A 23,682-nucleotide genomic window follows, 5' to 3' on the forward strand; every position below is an offset into this window, starting at 1 on the left:
GCCCTTTTTTACATATTCAGACTCAAGAGATGAGAAATATGTGTGAACGTGGGAATTTTTAAAGGGAAGTTCACACTATGAGTTGCTGAGAGGTAATTATTTTAAGAAATTTTAGGAGTCATCAGCTGATAATGAACAACAGGGCAAGGAAGGACACATTCCTTAGGGTCTAGGGCTACTGACTGTGTTAGGGAACTTCAAAGGTGCAACTTCATTAGAGGACTACCCATGTTGGATACAGAAACAGGGTGACTCCCACCAGGATAAATCTGTATTCTCTTCTACAGACTGTTGCTAGGGAGAAAAACAGATCTCGAGCCATGTCTGCTGAATGAAGCAGAGAAACTGGCATGAGTTTTGTCAAGAGATGGTTCTGTTTCTAATTCCACCTCTGTGCAATTATTAACTATGCAACCTCAGCAAAGGCACTAGACCCATCTAAGCTTCAGTGACTTCATTTGGGAAAATGGGGATGGTGATGTGTACTCTATAGGGTTGTAAGGTGTCTTACATAGAAGCTCAATAAACACATCTCCCCTGTCCCCTTGTGACTTCTAATGCAGAAATTCAAGGAGGAGAAGTTTTCAACCTAGTGCTTACAAATTTAAAAATTCTGCCAAGAAATAGTCATTGGGCATCTAGCTGAGTCCAAGAAACTTGTTAGAGCTTTAGCTATAACACAGACCATTGAGCCTGATCTCAGGTTCCAGAAATGTCTATAATGTATCAACAGAGAAATGTCTACACTGTATCAACAAACAGATACAAATGCAGAGAGGCAAGCTGTGATCACTAGGATGAACATGGATCCACCTAGAATCCACACATTTTAACCTCTCTGGCCTCAGTTCATCATCTATATAGTAAGGATTTGGGTTAGATCCTTTTAAAACCAGCTGGTATAATTGACATATCATAAATGGTATATATTTAAACTGTACAATTTGATCAATTTTGACATATGCATAAGCCATGAAATCACCCTCACCACAGTCAAGATAATGAACACTTCTAAAAATTTCCTCATACTTCCCCTCCTTTGTTTTTTGGCTGCAGGTGGGACTTTAGTTCCCCAACCAGGGATGGAACCCATGCACCCTGCATTGGAAGTGTGGAATCTTAGCCACTGTATGAGTATGTACCCACTGTATGGGTACGAGTCAAGTGCCCCGCATACCCCTTTTCAGATCTCCCCTTCTCACCACTCCCAGCCCCTACCCTAAAGCCCGAGGCAAACACTGATCTAAATTCTGCCATTATAGACTCATCTGTATTTTTTTAGAATTTTATACAATTGGAATCATATATAGTATGTACCCTTTTTTTTTTGGTAACTCAACTATGTTGTTGTCTGTTCCTTTCTTTTATTGCTGAGCAGTGTTCCATTGATTAGTTAAATATAAGTCACTCAGTTGTGTCTGACTCTCTGAGATCCCATGGATTGTAACCCACCAGACTCCTCTGTCCATGGGATTCTCTAGGCAAGAATACTGGAGTGGGTAGCCATTCCCTTCTCCAGAGGATCTTCCCAATCCAAGGACTGAACCCAGGTCCCCCACATTGTGGGCAGATTCTTCACTGTCTGAGCCACAGGGAATTTCCATTGATTGGCTATGCCAAATTTGTTTAATCATTGACATACTAATGGACATTTGGGTTCCCTGCAGCCTTTGGCTATGAAAATAAAGCTACTGTGATCATTCATGTACTGGTTTTGTATATATGCTTTCATTTTGTATATATGCTTTCACTTCTCCTGGGTAAACACCTGGGAGTGGAATGGCTGGTACATTTGTATTTTTTAAGAAACTGAAAAGTTTTCCCCAAGTGGTTATAACATTTTCCGTTACCTACCAGCAATGTATGACGGCTCCAGTCGTCTTCTGTCCACTTAAATACTTGGCATGGTCAGTCATTTTTAATTTCAGCCAGTGTCAAATACGTATAATAGTATCTCACTGTGGTTTCAAAATAATCTGGCGACAAGACCTCACTGCGCCCTGAAGTCCTCCAGCAGGTAGATGAACCAGCATCCCTCACAGCAAGAGAAGTAAGTAAGTGAAGTCGCTCAGTTGTGTCTGACTCTTTGCGACCCCATGGACTGTAGCCTACTAGGCTCCTCCATCCATGGGATTCTCAAGGCTAGAACACTGGAGTGGGTTGCCATTTCCTTCTCCAAGAGATCTTCCCCACCCAGGGATTGAACCCGGGTCTCCCACATTGCAGGTGGACGCTTTACCGTCTGAGCCACCAGGGAAGTCACAGCAAGAGATGGCACCTCTTACTACCACCTATGTGACCCTTCCTGACACACCTGGACTTTAATTCCGGTGTTTGAGACAAGTCTTATTCATATAGAATTATCTCACTTTACCTGACTGAAAATTAATTCTGTCCATTTTAAATGACATCTCATTTTAAAGTTAAAACACTAAGTTAACACTCAGAGAAAGGTTGACCCCAACGCCAGTGCTGATCAGAAACTAGTTAACTACAAAGTCATGCTCTTAACCACTACTGTCTCACTCTGGGATATAGTGAGGGGCAAGGAGCCCTGGCATGCTGCAGTCCATGGGGTCACAATGACTTGGACATGACTTAGCAACTGAACAAACACAACAGCCTCAACTTGTACATTATGTATCACTTAAGTAAAAAAAAAAAAAAATGAAGTAGCACGTAGTGGACTATGAAAGATATTACATGGCTCCCTTCTAAAAGGAAATACTCCGTGTTCCCTATCATTTCCCAATATTCTATTTTTTTAACACAACATATCTCAAAAGGGATAAAAGAAAATTGCTATGTAACAGAGGTGTCAAATATTCACTCTGTGCCTAAAAAGAAGGATTTGATTTTCAGCAATGAAAAAACACTACTTCCATAACCATAAATAAATTATTTTGAAAAGATGTGGTGATTTCTTCCTAAAAAGCAAAAAAAAAAGAAAAAAAGAAATCATTTTAATATAGCTTTGCTTTTATGAAAGGGAAATTCTATTTGTGACTGGGCAAAGGAACTATTTTAAACTATTATATCTTTTTAAAGAATGTCTGGGACTCCATATCCACTTGTACTACAAACTCCCAATTTTGGCCAATGAATGAATCTTGAAATATTGAGACTATCATCAAAATGTATGAAAATTTCCAAAATGTTAAAACTTCTATGTCACTGTTTCTTATCCAAATCTTAAGGTTTTTAGCAATAAGTCAGCCAAAGTATTTCCCTACAGAATATTAGGCATGAAATTAGATTTATAAGATGTTTACATTTGAATCAGTACCAAGCACGTATGTGCACACACATTCACAAAGCTAGTCTTTCATCATGGGCATTGTTTATATTATTAACAAAAGTAGCAATCAACAAGTTACTCAGGTGGCTCAGTGGTAGAGAATCCACCTTCCAACGCAGAAGACATAGGGGACACTGGTTCGATCCCTGGGTCAGGAAGATCCCCTGGAGATGGAAATGGCAACTCCAGTATTCTTGCCTAGAGAATTCCATGGACGGGGGGCCTGGTGGGCTACAGTCCACGGAGTTGCAAAGAGTTGGACACAACCGAGCACAAGCACCAGGAATCAACATTGCAACGCCTTTATAATGTCTAGATCTGAATGCAGAAGGGTACACACATGTACAAAAGTACAAAAAATGTAAATGCAGTTTATTAAAGAATTCACATTAATATTCTCATACTATATATGGCAAGATATATTACTATACATTTTTATGATAAAGTGAAAACATAACCACCACTTATGTCAAGAAACAGAGCATCATCAGCAACCTGACAACCCACCGTGTGTCCCCACTGATGACAGTCCCTTCCCTTTTTCAGTAGTAACCATACCTGATTTTTATAAGTCATCACCTTTAAAAAAAAAAAATTACATCAGTGAAATTATACTGTGGTTTTAATCTTTCACTAACTGTTATGTTCATGAGATTGTTCTATTTTCTTCATTTTCATTGTTTTGAAATATCCCTGAATATGAATAGATCATAATTTGTTTATCCATTCCATTGCTGATGAACATTACCAGCTTGGGGCTGCTAAGACCTGCATTCTGTAATATATGTATGAATTTCACTTGAGTACGTACCTAGAAATAAAATTCTTGGCTTGTTAGGTATGCATGTCCTCATCTTATTGAACCATTTCCCAGAGTAGGTGTACCAATTAACAAACCTACATCAATGCATGAGAGTGCTCAGAGCTCTAAATGTTTACCAATTCATTCAAGTCTGTTAATGTCAGACTTTTTACTTTTTGTCAGTATGCTTGCTGTGGAAAATTCTGAAAGAGATGGGAAAACCAGACCACCTGACTTGCCTCTTGAGAAATCCGTATGCAGGTCAGGAAGCAGCAGTTAGAACTGGACATGGAACAACAGACTGGTTCCAAATAGGAAAAGGAGTATGTCAAGGCTGTATATTGTCACCCTGCTCATTTAACTTACATGCAGAGTACATCATGAGAAACGCTGGGCTAGATGAAGCACAAGATGGAACCAAGATTGCCAGGAGAAATATCAATAACCTCAGATATGCAGATGACACCACCCTTATGGCAGAAAGTGAAGAAGAACTCAAGAGCCTCTTGATGAAAGTGAAAGAGGAGAGTGAAAAAGTTGGCCAAAGCTCAACATTCAGAAAACGAAGATCATGGCATCCGGTCCCATTACTTCAGGCAAATAGATGGGGAAACAGTGGCTGACTTTATTTTTGGAGGCTCCAAAATCACTGCAGATGATGATTACAGCCATGAAACTAAAAGACGCTTACTCCTTGGAAGGAAAGTTATGACCAAGCTAGACAGCATATTCAAAAGCAGAGACATTACTTTGCCAACAAAGGTCTGTCTAGTCAAGGCTATGGTTTTTCCAGTAGTCATGAATGGATGTGAGAGTTGGACTATAAAGAAAGCCGAGTGCAGAAGAATTGTTGCTTTTGAACTGTGGTGTTGGAGAAGACTCTTGAGAGTCCCTTGGACTGCAAGGAGATCCATCTTAAAGGAGATCAGTCCTGGGTGTTCACTGAAAGGACTGATGTTGAAGGTGAAACTCCAATACTTTGGCCACCTGATGAGAAGAGCTGACTCATTTGAAAAGACCCTGATGCTGGGAAAGATTGAAGGCAGGAGGAGAAGGGGACGACAGAGGATGAGGTGGTTGGATGGCATCACCGATTCAATGGACATGAGTCTGAGTAAACTCCAGGAGTTGGTGATGGACAGGAGGCCTGGTGTGCTGTGGTCCCTGGGGTCACAATGAGTTGGACATGACTGAGGGACTGAACTGAACTGAACTGAACTTGCTGTGTAATGAAATCTCACTTATCTTAATTTGCATTTCCTTGATTAATAATGGCATATATTATCATTTCATGTTTCCTCACCACTACAAGTCCTTTGCCCATTTTTCTAGTCAGTGGCCTGCATTTTAAAAAATCTATTGCAGATATTTTTAAAATCTACTTTTGATATGTCTTGTATATTAATATGTTGGCAAATATAATCTATTCTTACCTCTTTTTATGATTTTTTTTGATAAACCGAAGTTGTGATTTTAATATAGTTAAATTTATCAAATAGCTTCCCTTATGGCTAGTGCTTTTTATATCTTGTTTAAGAAACACTTCTCAAACCAACGATCGTAATAATACTATCTATGTGAAGTTTTGTAGTTTTGTTTTCACATTTAGGTCTGTAATCTACTTAGAATTTATTTTTTTCACTCCTCTTACAATATTTTAGATTTTCTTTTTAACTTATTTTTATTGAAGAATAATTTATTATATTCATTTTAGGTGTACCACATAGTGAGTCCATATTCTTATGGACTATACTTCATTTTTAGACTATACTTCATTTAAACCACTGTATACAAAACAGATAACTAATAAGGACCTACTGGATAGCGCAAGAAGTCTACTCAGTACTCTGCAATGACCTATATGGGAAAAGACTCGGAAAAAGAGTGGATACGTATATAGAATAGCTGAATCAGTTTACTGTGCACCTGAAACTAACCCAGCCTACATGTGTACTCAGTTGTGTCCGACTGTTTGCAATCCCACGGACTGTGGCCCTCCATACTCCTCTGCCCAGATGAATTTTCCAAGCAAGAATACTGAAGTTGGTTGCCATTTTCCTACTCCAGGGGATCTTACTGACCCATGGATAGAACTCATATATCCCGCATTGGTAGGCGATTCTTTACCACTGAGCCACCTGGAAGGCCCACACCTGAAACTAACACAACATTGTAAATCAACTATACTCCAATAAAAATTTTAAAAGTGAAATATCGACTTTCGAAAGTAAAAAATAAACTTATTACAAAATACTGACTATATTTCCTTGTGTTGTACAACATATCCTTAATGCTTTTTAAAAAAATTATTTATTTTTTATTGAAGGATAATTGCTTTACAGAATTCTGTTGTTTTCTGTCAAATCTCAACATTAATCAGCCATAGGTATACATATATCTCCTCCCTTTTGAAACTCCCTCCCCATTCCACCCCTTTAGGTTGATACAGAGCCCCTGCTTGAGTTTCCTGAACCATACAGCAAATTCCCACTGGCTATCTATTTTACGTATGGTAAGTTTCCATGTTACTCTCTCCATACATCTCACCCTCTCCTCCCCTCTCCCCAGGTCCATAAGTCTATTGTCTCTGTCTGTTTCTCCACTGTTGCCCTGCAAATAAATTCTTCAGTACCATTTTTCTAGATTCCATATATATGCATTGCTGCTGCTAAGTCGCTTCAGTCGTGTTCGACTCTGTGCAGCCCCATAGATGGCAGCCCACCAGGCTCCCCCATCCCTGGGATTCTCCAGGCAAGAACACTGGACTGGGTTGCCATTTCCTTTTCCAATGCATGAAAGTGAAAAGTGAAAGTGAAGTTGCTCAGTCGTGTCTTGACTCTTAGCGACCCCATGGACTGTAGCCTACCAGGCTCTTCCACCCATGGGATTTTCCAGGCAAGAGTACTGGAGTGGGGTGCCATTGCCTTCTCCGATAAATGCATTAGAATACGATATTTATCTTTCTCTTTCTGACTTACTTCACTCTGTATAATAGGTTCTAGGTTCATCCACCTCATCAGAACTGACTCAAAGGCATTTCTTTTTGTGGCTGTGTAATATTCCATTGTATATATATACCACAACTTCTTTATCCATTTGTCAATGGACATCTTCCATGTTCTAGCTTGCTAGAACATCTAGGTTGCTTCCATGTTCTAGCTATCATAAATAGTGCCACAATGAACAACGGGATACATGTGTCTTTTTCAATTTTGGTTTCCTCAGGGTATATGCCTGGAGTGGGATTGCTGGGTAATGCGGTGACTTTATTCCTAGTTTTTAAAGGAATTTCCTTACCATCGTCCATAGTGGCTGTACCAATTTACATTCCCACCAAAAGTGCATGAGCTTTCCCTTATCTCCACACCCTCTCTGGCATTTATTGCTTGTAGACTTTTTGATGATGGCTATTCTGACCAGTGTGAGGTGATATTTCATTGTGGTTTTGATTTGCATTTCTCTAAACCTATATGCAGGTCAGGAAGCAACATTTAGAACTGGACATGGAACAACAGACTGGTTCCAAATAGGAAAAGGAGTACATCGAGGCTGTACATTATCACCCTGCTTATTTAACTTATATGCAGAGTACATCATGAGAAACACTGGACTGGAAGAAACACAAGCTGGAATCAAGATTGCTGGGAGAAATATCAATAACCTCAGATATGCAGATAACATCACCCTTATGGCAGAAAGTGAAGAGGTACTAAAAAGCCTCTTGATGAAAGTGAAAGAGGAGAGTGGAAAAGTTGGCTTAAAGCTCAACATTCAGAAAATGAAGATCATGGCATCTGGTCCCATCACTTCATGGGAAATAGATGGGGAAACAGTGGAAACAGCGTCAGACTTTATTTTGGGGGGCTCCAAAATCACTGCAGATGATGATTGCAGCCATGAAATTAAAAGATGCTTACTCCTTGGAAGGAAAGTTATGACCAACGTAGACAGCATATTCAAAAGCAGAGACATTACTTTGCCAACAAAGGTCCGTCTAGTCAAGGCTATGGTTTTTCTAGTGGTCATGTATGGATGTGAGAGTTGGACTGTGAAGAAAGCTGAGTGCCAAAGAATTGATGCTTTTGAACTGTGGTGTTGGAGAAGACTCTTGAGAGTCCCTTGGACTGCAAGGAGATCCAACCAGTCCATTCTGAAGGAGATCAGCCCTGGGATTTCTTTGGAAGGAATGATGCTAAAGCTGAAACTCCAAAACTTTGGCCACCTCATGCGAAGAGTTGACTCATTGGAAAAGACTCTGATGCTGGGAGGGATTGAGGGCAGGAGGAGAAGGGGATGACAGAGGATAAGATGGCTGGATGGTATCACCAACTCGATGGACATGAGTTTGAGTGAACTCTGGGAGTTGGTGATGGACAGGGAGGCCTGGTGTGCTGCCATTCATGGGGTCGCAAAGAGTCGGACACGACTGAGCAACTGAACTGAACTGAACTGAATAATGAGCGATGTTGAGCATCTTTTCATGTATTTGTTAGCCATCTTTATGTCTTTGGAGAAATATCTGTTTAGTTCTTTGGCCCATTTTTTGATTGGGTCATTTATTTTTCTGGAATTGGGCTGCAGGAGTTGTTTGTATATTTTTGAGATTAATTCTTTGTCAGTTGTTTCATTTGCTATTATTTTATCCCATTCTGAAGGCTGTCTTTTCACCTTGCTTATAGTTTCCTTTGTTGTGCATAAGCTTTTAATTTTAATTAGGTCCCTTTTTTTTTCTTTTATTTCCAATATTCTGGGAGGTGGGTCATAAAGGATCCTGCTCTGATTTATGTCGGAGAGTGTTTTGCTTATGTTCTCCTCTAGGAGTTTATAGTGTCTGGTCTTACATTTAGATCTTTAATCCATTTTGAGTTTATTTTTGTGTATAGTGTTAGAAAGTGTCCTAGTTTCATTCAACAAGTGGTTGACCAGTTTTCCCAGCATCACTTGTTAAAGAGATTGTGTTTTCTCCATTGTATATTCTTGCCTCCTTTGTCGAAGATAAGGAGTCCACAGGTGCATGGATTTTTCTTTGGGCTTTCTATTTTGTCCATTGATCTATATTTCTGTCTTTGTGCCAGTACCATACTGTCTTGATGACTATGGCTTTGTAGTAGAGCCTGAAGTCAGGCAGGTTGGTTCCTCCACTTCCATTCTTCTTTCTCAAGACTGTTTTGGCTATTTTAGGTTTTTTGTATTTCCACACAAATTGTGAAATTTGTTCTAGCTCTGTGAAAAATACCGTTGGTAGCTTGATAGGGATTGCATTGAATCTATAGATTGCTTTGGGTAGTATACTCATTTTCACTATATTGATTCTTCTGATCCATGAACACGGTATATTTCTCCATCTATTAGTGTCCTCTTTGAGTTCTTTCACCAGTGTTTTACAGTTTTCTATATATAGGTCTTTTGTTTCTTTAGGTAGATATATTCCTAAGTATTTTATTCTTTTCATTGCAATGGTGAATGGAATTGTTTCCTTAATTTCTCTATTTTCTCATTATTAGTGTATAGGAATGCAAGGGATTTCTGTGTATTGATTTTATATCCTGCAACTTTACTATATTCATTGATTAGCTCTAGTAATTTTCTGGTGGAGTCTTTAGGGTTTTCTGTGTAGAGGATTATGTCATCTGCAAACAGTGAGAGTTTTATTTCTTCTTTTCCAATCTGGATTCCTTTGATTTCTTTTTCTGCTCTGATTACTGTGGCCAAAACTTCCAAAACTATGTTGAATAGCAGTGGTGAAAGTGGGCATCCTTGTCTTGTTCCTGACTAGGGGAAATGCTTTCAGTTTTTCACCATTGAGGATAATGATCATCAGTGTCTTATAATTTTCTGTGTACAATTCTTTTGTCTCCTTAGGTAAGTTTATTCCTAGATATTTAATTGGTTTGTTGCAATGGTAAATGGGATTGATTCCTTAATTGTTCTTTCTGATGTTTCATTGTTAGTATACAGAAATTTTCTTTTTTTCCCCAGTTGTTTTAGGTATAAAGTTAGTTTGTCTATTTGATGTTTTTCTTGTTTCTTGAGGTAGGATTGTATTGCTATAAATTTCCCTCTGAGAACTGATTTTGCTGCATCTCATAGGTTTTGAGTTGCTGTGTTTTCACTGCTATTTGTTTTTAGAAATTTTTTGATTTCCCTTTTGATTTCTTCAGTAACCTATTGGTTACTTACAAACATGTTGTTTAATCTCCGTGTGTTTGTGTTTCTTACAGTTTTTTTCTTGTAATTGATATCTAGTCTCATAGCATTGTGGTTGGAGAAGATGCCTGATACAATTTCAATTTTCTTAAATTTACTGAGGTTTGATTTGTGACCTAAGATGTGGTCTAGCCTGAAGAATGTTCCATGTGCACTTGAGAAGAAGGTGTATTCTTCTGCATTTGGATGGAATGTCCTGAAGATATCAATGAGATCCATCTCACCTAATGTGTCATTTAAGACTTGTGTTTCCTTATTAATTTTCTGCTTTGATGATCTGTCCATTGGTGTGAGTAGGGTGTTAAAGTTTCCTACTATTATTGTGTTACTGTCAATTTCTCCTTTATGTCTGTTAGTGTTTGTCTTATGTATTGAGGTGCTCCTATGTTGGATGCATTGATATTTACAGTTGTTATGTCTTCCTCTTGGATTGATCCCTTGATCATTATGTAGTGTCCTTCCTCATCTATTATAATCTTCTTTAAGATCTGTTTTGTCTGATATGAAGATTTCTATGCTAGCTTTCTTTAGCTCCCCATTTGCATGGAATATATTTTTCAGTCTATATGTGTCTTGAGGTCTGAAGTGGGTTTCTTGTAGACAGCATATATATGCGTCTTGTTTTTGTATCCATTCAGCCAGTCTGTGTCTTTTGGTTGGAGTATTTAATCCATTTACATTTAAAGTAATTATTGATATATATGTTCCTATTGCCATTTTCTTAATTGTTTGGGATTGATTTTGTAGATCTTTTTTCTTCTCTTGTGTTTCTTGACTATATAAGTCCCTTTAACATTTGTTGTAAAGCTGGTTTGATGGTACTGAATTCTCTTAACTTTTGCTTGTCTGAAAAGCTTTTTATTTCTCCATCAATTCTGAATGGGATCCTTGCCGGGTACAGTAATCTTGGTTGTAGATTTTTCCCCTTCAATACATTAAATATATCCTGCCATTCCCTTCTGGCCTGCAGAGTTTCTGCTGAAAGATCAGCTGTTAAGCATACGGGGTTTCCCTTGTATGTTACTTGTTGCTTCTCCTTGGTGTTTTTAATATTCTTTCTTTGTGTTTAGTCTTTGTTAGTTTGATTGGTATGTGTCTTGGCATGTTTCTTCTTGGGTTTATCCTGTGTGGGACTCTTTGTGCCTCTTGTACTTGATTGACTATTTCCTTTTCCATGTTGGGGACATTTTCAACTATAATCTCTTCAAAAAAATTTTCATACCCTTTTGTTTTTTTTTCCTTCTTCTGGGACCCCTATAATTCGAATTTTGGTGCATTTGATATGGTCCCAGAGGTCTCTGAGACTATCCTCAGTTCTTTTCACTCTTTTTACTTTATTTTGCTCTTCAGAAATTATTTCCACCATTTTATCTTCCAGCTCACTGATTCATTCTTCTGTTTCAGATATTCTGCTATTGATTCCTTCTAGAGTATTTTTAATTTCAGTAATTGCATTGTTTGTCTCTGTATGTTTATTCTTTAATTATTCTAGGTCTTTGTTAATTGATTCTTGCATTTTCTCCATTTTGTTTTCAAGGTTTTTGATTATCTTTAGTATCATTATTCTGAATTCTTTTTCAGGTAGTTTGCATATTTCCTCTTCATTTATTTGGACTTCTAAGTTTCTAGTTTGTTCCTTCACCTGTGTAGTATTTCTCTGCCTTTCCATTATTTTTTTAACTTATTGTGTTTGAAGTCTCCTTTTCCCAGGCTTCAAGGAAAGTTGACTTATTTCCTTGAAGAAGGTTGATTATTTCTTTCTTTTTGTTTTGTGTAAGCTTTATAAGCGTGAGATTTCTACTGAGCTTTTGTTTGTTTCTTTGTTTTTCCTCTGATGGGCAAGAGTGAGTGAGGTGGTAATCCTGTCTGTGGATGATTGGGTTTGTATTTTTGTTTTGATTTTTGTTTAGATGAGGCATCCTGCCCAGGGTGCTACTGATGGTTGGGTGATGCTGGGTCTTGTATTCAAGTGGTTTCGTTTGTGTGAGTTCTCACTATTTGATACTCCCTAGGGTTACTTCTTGGAGAAGGCAATGGCAACCCACTCCAGTACTCTTGCCTGGAAAATCCCATGGACAGAGGAGCCTGGTAGGCTGCAGCCCATGGGGTCGCTAAGAGTTGCACATGACTGAGCGACTTCACTTTCACTTTTCACTTTCATGCATTGGAGAAGGAAATGGCAACCCACTCCAGTGTTCTTGCTTGGAGAATCCCAGGGACGGTGGAGCCTGGTGGGCTGCCATCTATGGGGTCGCAAAGAGTCAGACACAACTAAAGTGACTTAGCAGCAGCAGCAGCAGCAGGGTTACTTCTCTGGTAGTCTAGGGTCTTGGAGTCAGTGCTCCCACTCCAAAGGCTCAGGGCTTGATCTTAAGCTGAGCAAAAGTATTTCTCTTCAAGAGGGCGCCAACCAAGCAGAAGCCATTCCCATCTTTACCTCCTAGATAAGCCACACACTACTTTAGTTCTTTGTATAACTCAAGGATGTTGCAACCTTTTAAGACTCAGTTCTCCATCTGAGGACAATTGATTATAGACAGGCAGGGGTCCAGATATGGAAAGAACTTGCTAAGTGTATAAGTGCAGTCTCTTCTGCTCTCAAACTCAGTAACAAGGCTTACTGTGGTTTTTCAGTTCCCTGTGTTTGCGTACTGAGGTTCACTCTTATTTTTCTGAAAGTACTTCTGGAAGCTCCCATCTTGGCTTCTACACTGCCACCTGTGCGCAGGGTCGCCGTTGGTGGCCAGTGCACCCACCGGCTGCACAGTCTGTATGGTGTCTGCTGCTGGAGGAGATAGTGGTGGCCTGACCCTTGGCCTCCAGGTGTCTCCTCACTCCTTGGCAGCAGCGGTCCCCACTTCCCTTCCTCGTGGAGGGTGAGCTTCCCACCTAGCCTACAGGTTCTGCCACCATCCCTCTGCCAGCCCTGGTGTTTACTTCTTAGCACAAGGAAGTTGTCCTGCAGTCATACATTATTATCCATGGTTTCAGGCTGTTTGACATTGGATTGTATTTAAAAGACTCTGATACTGGGGAAGACTGAAAGAGAAGGGGGCAGCAGAGGATGAGATGGTTAAACAGCACCACAGACTCAATGGACATGAATCAGAGCAAACTCCAGGAAATAGTGGAGGACAGAGGAGCCTCCACTCCTCCACTCACAGTGTAGTCCAAAGGATCACAGAATCAGACACAACTTAGCTACTTAGGGTGTTTGTACTTGCTCTTGCTTCTGCAAAAGTTAGCTGACTCTTTGTCACTGTGGTTTCAACTACTGACCTTGAGTCAAAGCCAGAGCGCAGGGGTGAGTGACCTGGACAGTGCAGCGGGGACTAGGAGGTAGAAAATCCATTCGTTTCACACAGAATTTCAGCACAAATTTGCCTGGAGTTCTTGGCAAGGAAGCTGGCAGGTTTTGTTATTTATTTACAGCCTACATGTTAAGCTCGCCCTGGAGCTTTGCTTGGTTTTCAGAAACTTCATTCAAAGGCCAGGCTAGGTGGCCCACGAAGTTGGGACTGGGGTTTTAGATGACCTGCACTTATTTATTTCATACCTAGTAGTTTGTACTTTAACTTTCTACATTGCCCCTCTCCTCCCGTCTCCCTACTAGTAAGCACTAATTTGTCCTCTACATTAGCAAGTCTGTGTCTGTTTTGTTTCACACATTTGTTTGTGTTATTTTTTAGATTCTACATATAAGTGACGACATAGAGCATTTGTCTTTCTCTGATTTATTTGACTAAACATAATACGCTCTAGGTCCATCCACACTGTTGCAAATGGTAGCATATACTTTTTATGACTGAGTAATATTCCATTGTACACACACACACACCCCCCACACAACTTCTCTTTCCATTCATCTGTTAATGAACACTTGGGTTACTTCCATATCTTGGCTACTGTAAGTAATGCTGCTATGAAAACTGGGCACATGTATCTTTTCAAGTTAATGTTTTCAATTTTCTTTTGGGGGGGATATATATACAAGAGTGGAATTGCTAGATCATATGGCAGGTCTGTTTTTAGTTTTTTGAGGAACTTGCATACTGTTTTCCTTAGTGACTGCCCCAATTTACATTCCTACCAAGAGTGAACAAGGGTTTCCTTTTCTCCAAATCCTAGCCAACATTTGTTATTTGTAGACTTTCTGATGTTAGCTATTCTGACAGGTGTGAGGGGGCATCTCATTGTAGTTTGATTAATAAGGCCTTCAAGACTCAACTCTTCTGGAACTGGCAAACTTCCTAAAGCAAAAGGGTTTTAGCCCCGTTTACCTTTCTAGATTCCTGTGTTCCATTCAAATTTAACATGGTAATTCATAATCATTTCATCAGTATTTTGATGTGATGCTTTTAATATGTTTTTTATATCTTATCCAACATGTTGAGTGGCTTTTGATGAGATAGCTGATCCAAATAGCTAGTCTGCCATTTAAGAACCTGGAAATTCTAGTTTCTGCCAATGTTATAATTTCTAATATTTCCCCTTATGTAATTTAATATTCTTTTATCTGAATTAATCCTTCTGACTTCATTTCTTCTTACTGATTTTACATTATTTCAGGAATTGATCAGCAAAGTTTAAATGCCCTAACCACTCCAATCTAAGATATGTGGAATTCTTCCTGGCTGAAAGTCTGCAAAAGTCTATTTGAATTCCCTGACCCAATCTCATCTTTCAAGGGAAATTCTCAGATATGTGCCCTTTGTATAGGCTGACAAAAGATAGTAGCATTCCTAAATTCTTCTGGGGCTTCCCAGGTGGTGTCAGTGGTAAACAATCCACCTGCCAATGCAGGAGACTCAAGAGACATGGGTTTGATTCCTGGGTCAGGAAGATCCTCTGGAGAAGAAAATGGCAACCCACTCCACTCCAGTATTCTTGCCTGGGAAATCCCATGGACAGAAGAGCTGGAGGGCTACAGTCCATGGGGCTACAAAGAGTCAGACATGACTGAGCAAGTGTGTGCGTACGTGCACGCGCGCACACACACACACTACTGCCACACTATCCATTACAAACAGATTTTGATTTATAGTATAAAAAAAAGTCTACTTGAACTTTTTCATACTGAAAATCCTTAAAAGGATTACAAAATTGTAAGAGCTATTACAAGGTGCTCATGAGGACAGACACTCTTCATTGGATAATTTGCTGCTGTTGCAGGTTAGGGTGCAGCTGTGTATTCTGTCAGTCCATAGCATCTTGCGACAATGCAGGACCACATACCATACAATGGAAGTAACATAAGGTTTGAAATTGAACTGGTAGGTCCAAATCCCAGCTCTGACAATAATGTACTAACTAGCTCACAGCAAATCATTTCACCTCTCTGGGCCCATGTGTTCCTCTGTAAAATGGGTCTAAGACTGCCTACTCTTGCGTTGCTTTAAGCATCAAATGGGATCACACGCACATTAAGAACCTAGCACTATGCCCAGCCCAGCCCAAAGTAAACACCCAGTAGGAGTCTGTCATTGAGTCTGGAGGCACCAAACACTTAAAGCACTAGAAAGAGGAAAAATGTTAAATATAAGCTTTATAGTATTATATGAGAGAGGGATTTGAAAGTGCAAATAGCACATTTGCAAGTAGCAAAGATGCTGTGTCCATGTGTGATAATGTTACGCAAGGAAAAGTACGACTGAAAGAACAATTAATAAAGAAAAGTATCAGTTAAATTCTTTGTTTCTTTTTTTTTTTTCCTGTTTCTGAAATTCTTAAAAGAATGCAATCCCTTTCAGAATTCATAATGCTGGGTTTGGGTCGTTTTTGCATTTTGTATGTGTGCAGCTGTTCCTCCACTATAAGTATGCACATCTGCTCATTAGCAATACAATATAATTCCCACTGTCTAATTATTTGCAGATGATAGATTCCTTGTACGTGGGCTAAAAAGGGATAGTCCTTCAAAACCGGAGACTTATTTTCAAAAAACTAACTTAAAAGGGTCAGCACAATTAAGTTCAGATATTAATTTGGCAAGTTCAAATATATAAGCACCAGCACTTAAATGGCACCTTGTTGAGAAAACACAAGAGGATTTTTTTTTTTCTCTCCAATTAATGTTGCTCAGTAGATAGCCCAGGGCACTGGCTTCTCTACGGTGCACCTGGAGAGAGGCTGTGAAGCAAACCTGCTAAAGGTGGAGTGGCCCGGCCCCACTCCTGACCTTCTGGGGACCTCCTGGGAACCGTGCACCTTGAGCAATGCTGCACAGGGAGTGTGGGAGTAGGCTGGGCGGGGGATGTGTGGTCCATGGGCACTGAATGGGGAAGCGTCCTTAGGGTCTCCAGTTCCAACCACAAGCTGAGAAACCACATGAATCCCTTACTGTTGGCTCTGAGGGGAAGGCAGCAAGCTGGGTGTGTGGTCCTAGGGCTCCATGAAACCAACACCAGAGACAGTGTGGCCCATGAGGGCAGACAGATGAAGCTACTGAGCACAACTGGGAGCTCCCTGTGGGAGGGTGGAGGGTGGGCACGGGAGGAAAAGGAATGTTGATTGAGGATAAAGGACCAAGCGTAAGGGATGATCAAGGGTATTGAGAACATGAGACGGGGGAAATGAGAAAGAAAAAAACCAAGAATTACTGGGGTACAAGAGAAAGCAAGGCAGATGGATGGGAGCTGGTGAAACGGCTCTTTAGGACATGGGCAGGATGAGGACGGCGGCTATTATATACAATGTCGTTATTCTGTACCCAGCGCTGGGCTCTGCACAACAGACTACATTTCTTAATACATCCTGACACCACTGAAGGGAGAACAACCATTGTACAGATGGGAAAACTGAGGTTCATTCATCCAGCTGTTCAGTGAAAAATTATTTAATATGAAGCTTATAGTCGCTCAGTCGTGTCAAACTCTTTGGGAACCCATGGACTGTAGCCCATCAGGCTCCTCTATCTATGGGATTCTCCAGGCAAGAATACTGGTGTGGGTTGCCATGCTCTCTTCCAGGGGATCTTCCAGACCAAGGGATCAAACCTGCAGCTTCTGCATTACAGGAGGATTCTTTGCCACTGAGGTACCGGGGAAGTCTGAAGAGTATGTATATCATCACAAAGAAAAGTCAGGAGAGGGACGTAGTTCCCTTTTGTGCTTCTGACAGGTCACTATGGGTACTAGATTAGGAAAGGGTAAGGCCAGGTGGAGGCTGGCGTGGCAGCCAGATGAGAGCAATCAGAGCTGGGACCCGGTGGTCAGGCACAGAGAAAAGAGGTGATGAGTGACTATTAACTTCCCTGGGCCACACAGACAGCATGTGGCAGGACTGGTTAAAGCCATATCCTCTAACCCTAGAGTCCATACTCTTAACAGATTTGATTAAAGACGTTTTAATTAAGAAACATTTTAATTAAGATCTTCAGGGGAGTGACTGGGAGTTCATCACCAGCTTATATTGAAAGCTATTTTAGTAAGGATTAGCACAACTGTTGTAGGAGAAAAAAAAGGACAAAAAAAAAAAAGGCCTAAAATGAACCAAAATAACAGTAGCTTAGAGAAGACAGTTCTTGCATAAAGAGTCCAGCCTGGGGTACTGACTCTGGAAACTTCTATCTTGTAGGTCCTCAATTACAAGGGTGAGGCCCCCATCCCTGTGGTCCAAGACAGTCATCACTGCAACCGCAGGCAGTGTGTGAGAAGGGAGAAAGAAGAAGAGAACGGCCTTTCCTCTGTGTGCACTGGACCCAGAAGCTGACACCATCTGCCCTTTCTCTAAGAGCACTTAACCCGGAAGTTCACACTGTCACTTGCACTCATGCTCTTCTAGTCTGGTTTTGGACATGTGGCTATACTTAGTCACTCAGAATCTGGGAAATTTTGTTTTTATTGATGGCTGCACATCCAGCCGAAATTCCAATCCTTTAGAAATGGGGAAACTGACACTGGGTTCAGTTCACAGTTTCAGCCAGAAGGCCTCTGCAGAAAGGCCACCGCTCCCTTGGTAGTACACTGGAGAAATTCCCAGTCTGTGCCCTAGTCCCTGGAAAGGTATGGAGCTACTACCAGAGGTCCATACATCCAACTGGGCAGCAGGTGTGGCCTAGTGACTGTTGAGCACATTATGCCTGGGAGCATTTCCATTTTGCAGAGGTAAGTGACATGGTGCTGGTTAATAAAAGGGGCATTCAATTTACAGCATGATTAAATTTGTAGTAGCATCTTCATATATTTGCTTTAAAAAGGTTGTTAGGGACACAGCTGTATTACATGGGGGATCCTGAACAATGCTTCTCCTTAGAAGAGGTCCTCCTCATCAGGAAGCATGGATCCTTCCAGTGTAGGGGAAAGAAAATAGATATGGGCTTTGGTCAGAGCTGTGTGCAAATACTGTCAACGCCATCAAGCAAGACTGTCAGTATTCTGGATCTCATTTCTCCTCTTCTGTTAAGTGAAGACAGTAAACCCCAGTTCATCAGGTTATGGTAGGGGTTAAATGAAATTATAGGTATAACACATCTACCACTGAGACTGGGCCATAAGGGGTACTTCATAAATGTGTTGTCCTTTCCCTCACAGGTTGGAATAGAGAAGTCAGGTTTATGCAATCAAGTAAGGCAAAGCTGAGTCTCCACATTGTGTACTTGTGTGTTTGTGGTTTGGCCCAAGGTTCAGGGTCTGGAACCTGCATTCCTATGCAGAAACAGGAGGACCAAAATGACGGAATTCATGCACAGAGCGTAGGGGTACGGGGATGCCGAGCACGCATGAGAGGCTGGGACTTTATCTGGTTCTTCTGAGGACTGTATCAGCAGAAAAGATAAGGAGCTTTCTGTCTGTCAACCTCATCACTATCACCGCTAGCAGTTACATCACAAAATGAGAATGCAAGCAACGCAGAAATCTTTCCAACTAGCAGGAAGTACAGAAGAGCTTTCGTTGTAGAAAATCCACACTGTAGTAGGCAGATGGTAAATAGTTCCCCACAGAAATCAAGGAAACAAAAGTAAATAAATAACTCTGGTGACACTGTATTGTGTTGAGAAGGACACAGCTATAAGGCCACCACCTGTAGGGTTCTTGACCCTGGTTTTTTGACCATGGTTCTTTCAAGTGATTTTCACATGGTTTCATTTCATTCCTATGACAACCCAAGAAGTGGGCAGGATAGACATTATTCTCCCCTTTCTGTAGATGAGAAAACAGAGTTTCAGATTAAGTGTCTTAGCCAAGGCTGAGAGTTTGGGAAGAGGTCCAACTGGGGCCAGAACCCAGGTCTAAATGTCAGGCTCTGCTATGGCGTCTGGAGACTGGAGAAGTTTGGGGACCACATGGTCAGGTGATCTGTGTGGGTTATTCCCCTGGCACCCATAGCCAAGTGACAACATACAACACTCCCAGGAAAAGACTCTAGTTGGTTCTGCTGGAGTCACATGCCTGTTGTTTGGATTGAACATTGATAACAACAGGAAAAGATACTGTGACTGATCAGGCCTAGATCATATAGCTCATTCCATGGGCCCTATTTCCAGAAGGGTCATAGGAAACCCTAAAAGGCAGAAAAAGATTCTTACCGTAACCCATTACACTGAACTATCTAAAAAATAATTCTAATAATAATGTGGGACGATCAGATACCTTGGGATTTAATGCATGACTGTGTACATTGCATGAAGCACTACTCTAAGCAGAAACAAGTATACAAAAGGGTAGAAAAACTCTCCTCCTACATGTATAATTTGTCCAAAATATTAGTGTAAGAATAGGTCACTCAATACTCCAATCCCATTGTCTGTGACCCCCACCATGAGCAATTTCATCTTCTGACTCATAGAATTGAAGCTGAGGTTGGAACAGATGATCAGTTTCTTTCAGTCTATAAGCCTATGAATACCCTGTCAGAAAAAATGTACCTCTGAAAAACCAGCACATCAACCTATTAAATATTACATTATCAGACAGTGCTATGGGCTAAAGTACATCCCTCTTCCTCTCATAATTTACATGTTGAAGCTCTAATCTGTGTGTAACTGAATCTGGAGACAGGGTCTTTAATGATTAAGATTAAATGAGGTCATCTGGGTGGGCCCTAATCCAATCTGACTCGTGATCTTATACAAAGAGATTAGGACACAGACACACACAGAGGGAAGGCAATATGAGAAGACAGCCATTGACAAGTCAACATGAAGCCAACCCTGCCAATGCCTTCAGCTTCGGCCCCTAGCCTCCAGGACTGCAAGAAAATTCATTTCTGTTGTTTAAGCCACCCAGTCTGTGATACTTTATGATGGCAGCCCTAGCAAATTCATACCGATAGCAAACCAAGAATTTCCAAAGTTGAGACCAATCTGATCCATGGGATGGGGAGAACAAGAGGTTCTAATAAAAAGCTTTTGCAGGCGGAATTCCCCTGAGAATCAGGGGCGAGAACTAGTGACCTGAGGTGCACTAGTAAAGATGTGAGAAAATGGGTAGGGACTTCCCTGGCGGTCCAGTGGTTAAGACTTTACCTTCCAATTCAGGGGGTGCGGGTTCAATCCCTGGTCTGGGAGCCAAGATCCACCACATGCCTTGGGGCCAAAAAACCCAAACATGTAATGAAAACAATATTGTAACAAATTCAATAAAGACCATTAAAAATGGTTCACATCCCCGTATCCCGAAAATGAAAAAATGGGTAAGATGTTAAGAGGAGTAACGAGAGAGAAGTAGATGGCAGACTTCACCTTCTTTGAAATGTTGTGGAGGCCAAGAACAAGGTGGTTCTATCAGGACACGGGTGGCCAGGCCAAGGCCACATACCCAGCCTTGTGGGCCTGCATAGAGCCTGTCTGCTCCATGACTTCAGGCTCACCTGGGCTCCTGATAGCTGTCTCCACTTAGAACTCTGGAGCCCCCAGCATCCTGCCTTGACCCTCGGCTCTGAGCAAGAGGCTGCTGCCTCTGAATCAAAGCCTCCTCAGAATGATCCTGGCCGTCACCCCCCTTCTTTATTGAGCTCACCAATCGGTTTCTTATTGAGCCACGGATGTCTAAGCCATCAGGCCTACCGTTCTTATATGATGTGACAGTGCGGCAGTCCAAATCAGGGTGGCATCTGTACCTTCTGATGACAGTACTCTTGCCCTTAACAGTCCTATACCTCCCCTGCCCCCCATCTCACTGCTTCCCCAGCAGGGACTCATCCCCCAACATCAACCAGACTTGAGGTCATGGAGAACCTGCTCCTGGCCTCATTCCCACCTTCAGTCACCCTGCTGGATGAGCCTGCATCCTGGACCTGCCTGACCCTGGCTCCTCTGCTGATCATGCTGCTGTTCTTGCCTTAGCTCTGACCTTTGCCTTCTGGGAAATCACCCTGGACTCAGGTGTAACCAGGACTCAGGACTTACCAACCTGGCGCTGGGGTTGCTGGGATCTTGGTAAGGTTCCACCCCAAAACACAATGCATGTTTGGAAGAACACATCCATTCATCAGGAAAGAGCCAACACCACTCACCCACTCCCACAAGACCTGACACCAAAGGGAAAAATATTTTCATTAAATAGACCAACTGCTATCTTTTGCAACCCCATGGATGGTAGCCTGCCAGGTTCCTCTGTCCATGGGATTTTCTAGGCGAGAATACTGGAGTGACTTGCCATTTCCTTCTCCAGGGGATTTTCCTAACCAGGAATTGAACCTACGTCTCTTGTGTCTCTTGCATTGGCAGTCAAGTACTTTCACCTCTGTGCCAGCTGGGAAGCCCAAATATTTTGTTTAAAGCCAACAGAATTCTCAGCCTAGTTAGATGTAGGTTATGAATTCTCCAGGCAAGAATACTGGAGTGGGTAGCCATTTCCGGCCCAGGGATCGAACCCCAGTCTCCTGCATCGCAGGCAGATTCATTACCATCGGAGCCACCAGGGAAGCCTGCTAAACGAACAGGGTTTGTGAAAATCATATCATACATGTAGGACTTTTCAGTTCCTAAGACTCATAATATCAGATCATCACACTGGCAAAGCAGTGCTTGTAAGGTTGTTAAGTTGAAGTCTGGAAACTGCTCCATTATTGGATATTACAATGATATTTGCCAGCATGAGATATTCGCTTGTGTGTGCATTCAAATAACATTCCTGACCACCACTGTTTACAGCTCAAATATATTAATATCTCCATACAACAAATTCCAAAGAAAACAAAATAAATATTTAAATAACCCAAACATTGTGAACCCATTGCATCCTGCATTTTACCTTTATTTTTTTTTTTTATCACCCTCAGACATTTAAAGGGGAAAAAAAAGGCTGATAACGTCAAAAGATGAGAAAGGCTAAATTCAGGGAAATAAAGGAACCATAAATCAGGAAAACTTTGGAGCTGCTAGAAAGACACTTTAATTTTGTAGACAAAAGACTGCATTAAGGAGGAATAATGCAATAATCAAAGGTGAACGAATCTCTATTGTCTGGCGTCTTTCTCTGTGGGAATTTTCCCACCCCTGACAGCTGTAAAGGAGGGAGGGGCACAGATGGGGGGCTGTGCCTTTATTCTCTCGCCCTCTTTTCCCCAGCCCCTCCCCTTCTCCGTCAATAAATGTCTGCAATCATATTCTTGAGCTCCTGTGTGATTTCAAGGTTCATCTCTTCCGTGCAGCTCAAACACTAATTATCCCAGCTGTAATTAGTAAGATAATTAAATACTGGCTCACTCATCTACCTTGGGTCGGGTCATGATTCTCCCAGAAGACCTTGAGCAGTTCCTCAAAGCTGATGCGTTCTGGCTGGTACACCACCCGGACTACTTCTGCGTGGCCAGTTTTTCCTTGAAAGAGACAGAACATACAACCCCAATTTACTGACCACATCGATTTATGACCAGTTATTTGTTTCCCAAAAACCACCAGACAAAGGCTGAAATTCTTCCCTCTGAAGGCAACTGTACTTGAACACTTTCATTCTGAGTCTCTGTAGCTGGCTCTTTTCCCATAAAAAGCATGAGGCTGTCCTCGAGCAAGTTTTCTGAGGAGGATCTTTCTCTTCATTGCGCTCTAATTTTTTTTTTTTTTTTTACTTTCATGAGAAAATAAATTTGGGTTTTCCTTTTTCTAATCTCACTCTTATGAAACCTTATGGATCCAACCTGACATGGTGCTAGAGATTTGAAACTCTGCAAAGGGAAATGAGCCAGGTTCTTTTTATCATCTCCCCGTCGCTGTACGCAGCAAGCTTAGCTGCACTACAGAGGGAGATGGTGCCAGATAAAGGGACCTGTGGAAAAATAGGCTTGTACCTCATTCACATTAGATACATTTGTTAACAGAGAGACATATTTGTGTGCTGTTAACAATGAGAAGAGAGTCAGGTTCCTATACCCCGCAGGCCGGTAAGTGGTTCCCAGCCTAATTCATCTCCGCGGTAAATAACGACTGTAGCAA

General features: G+C 41.2%; 1 protein-coding gene across 4 annotated transcripts in view; it reads right to left on the reverse strand.

Moving 5' to 3' along the window:
- MSRA (methionine sulfoxide reductase A) overlaps positions 1 to 23,682 on the reverse strand; it is a 369,657-nt gene that overhangs the window by 105,894 nt on the left and 240,081 nt on the right. For all 4 annotated transcript variants that reach the window (XM_040235213.1, XM_040235066.1, XM_040235294.1 and 1 more), the window contains exon 4: positions 22,965 to 23,069. In XM_040235213.1, the coding sequence (XP_040091147.1) occupies positions 22,965 to 23,069 (105 nt within the window). The remainder of the gene's footprint in view (positions 1 to 22,964; positions 23,070 to 23,682) is intronic.

The sequence above is a fragment of the Oryx dammah genome, unplaced genomic scaffold (genome assembly GCF_014754425.2).
Source record: "Oryx dammah isolate SB20612 unplaced genomic scaffold, SCBI_Odam_1.1 HiC_scaffold_1, whole genome shotgun sequence".
Classification (NCBI taxonomy): domain Eukaryota; kingdom Metazoa; phylum Chordata; class Mammalia; order Artiodactyla; family Bovidae; genus Oryx; species Oryx dammah.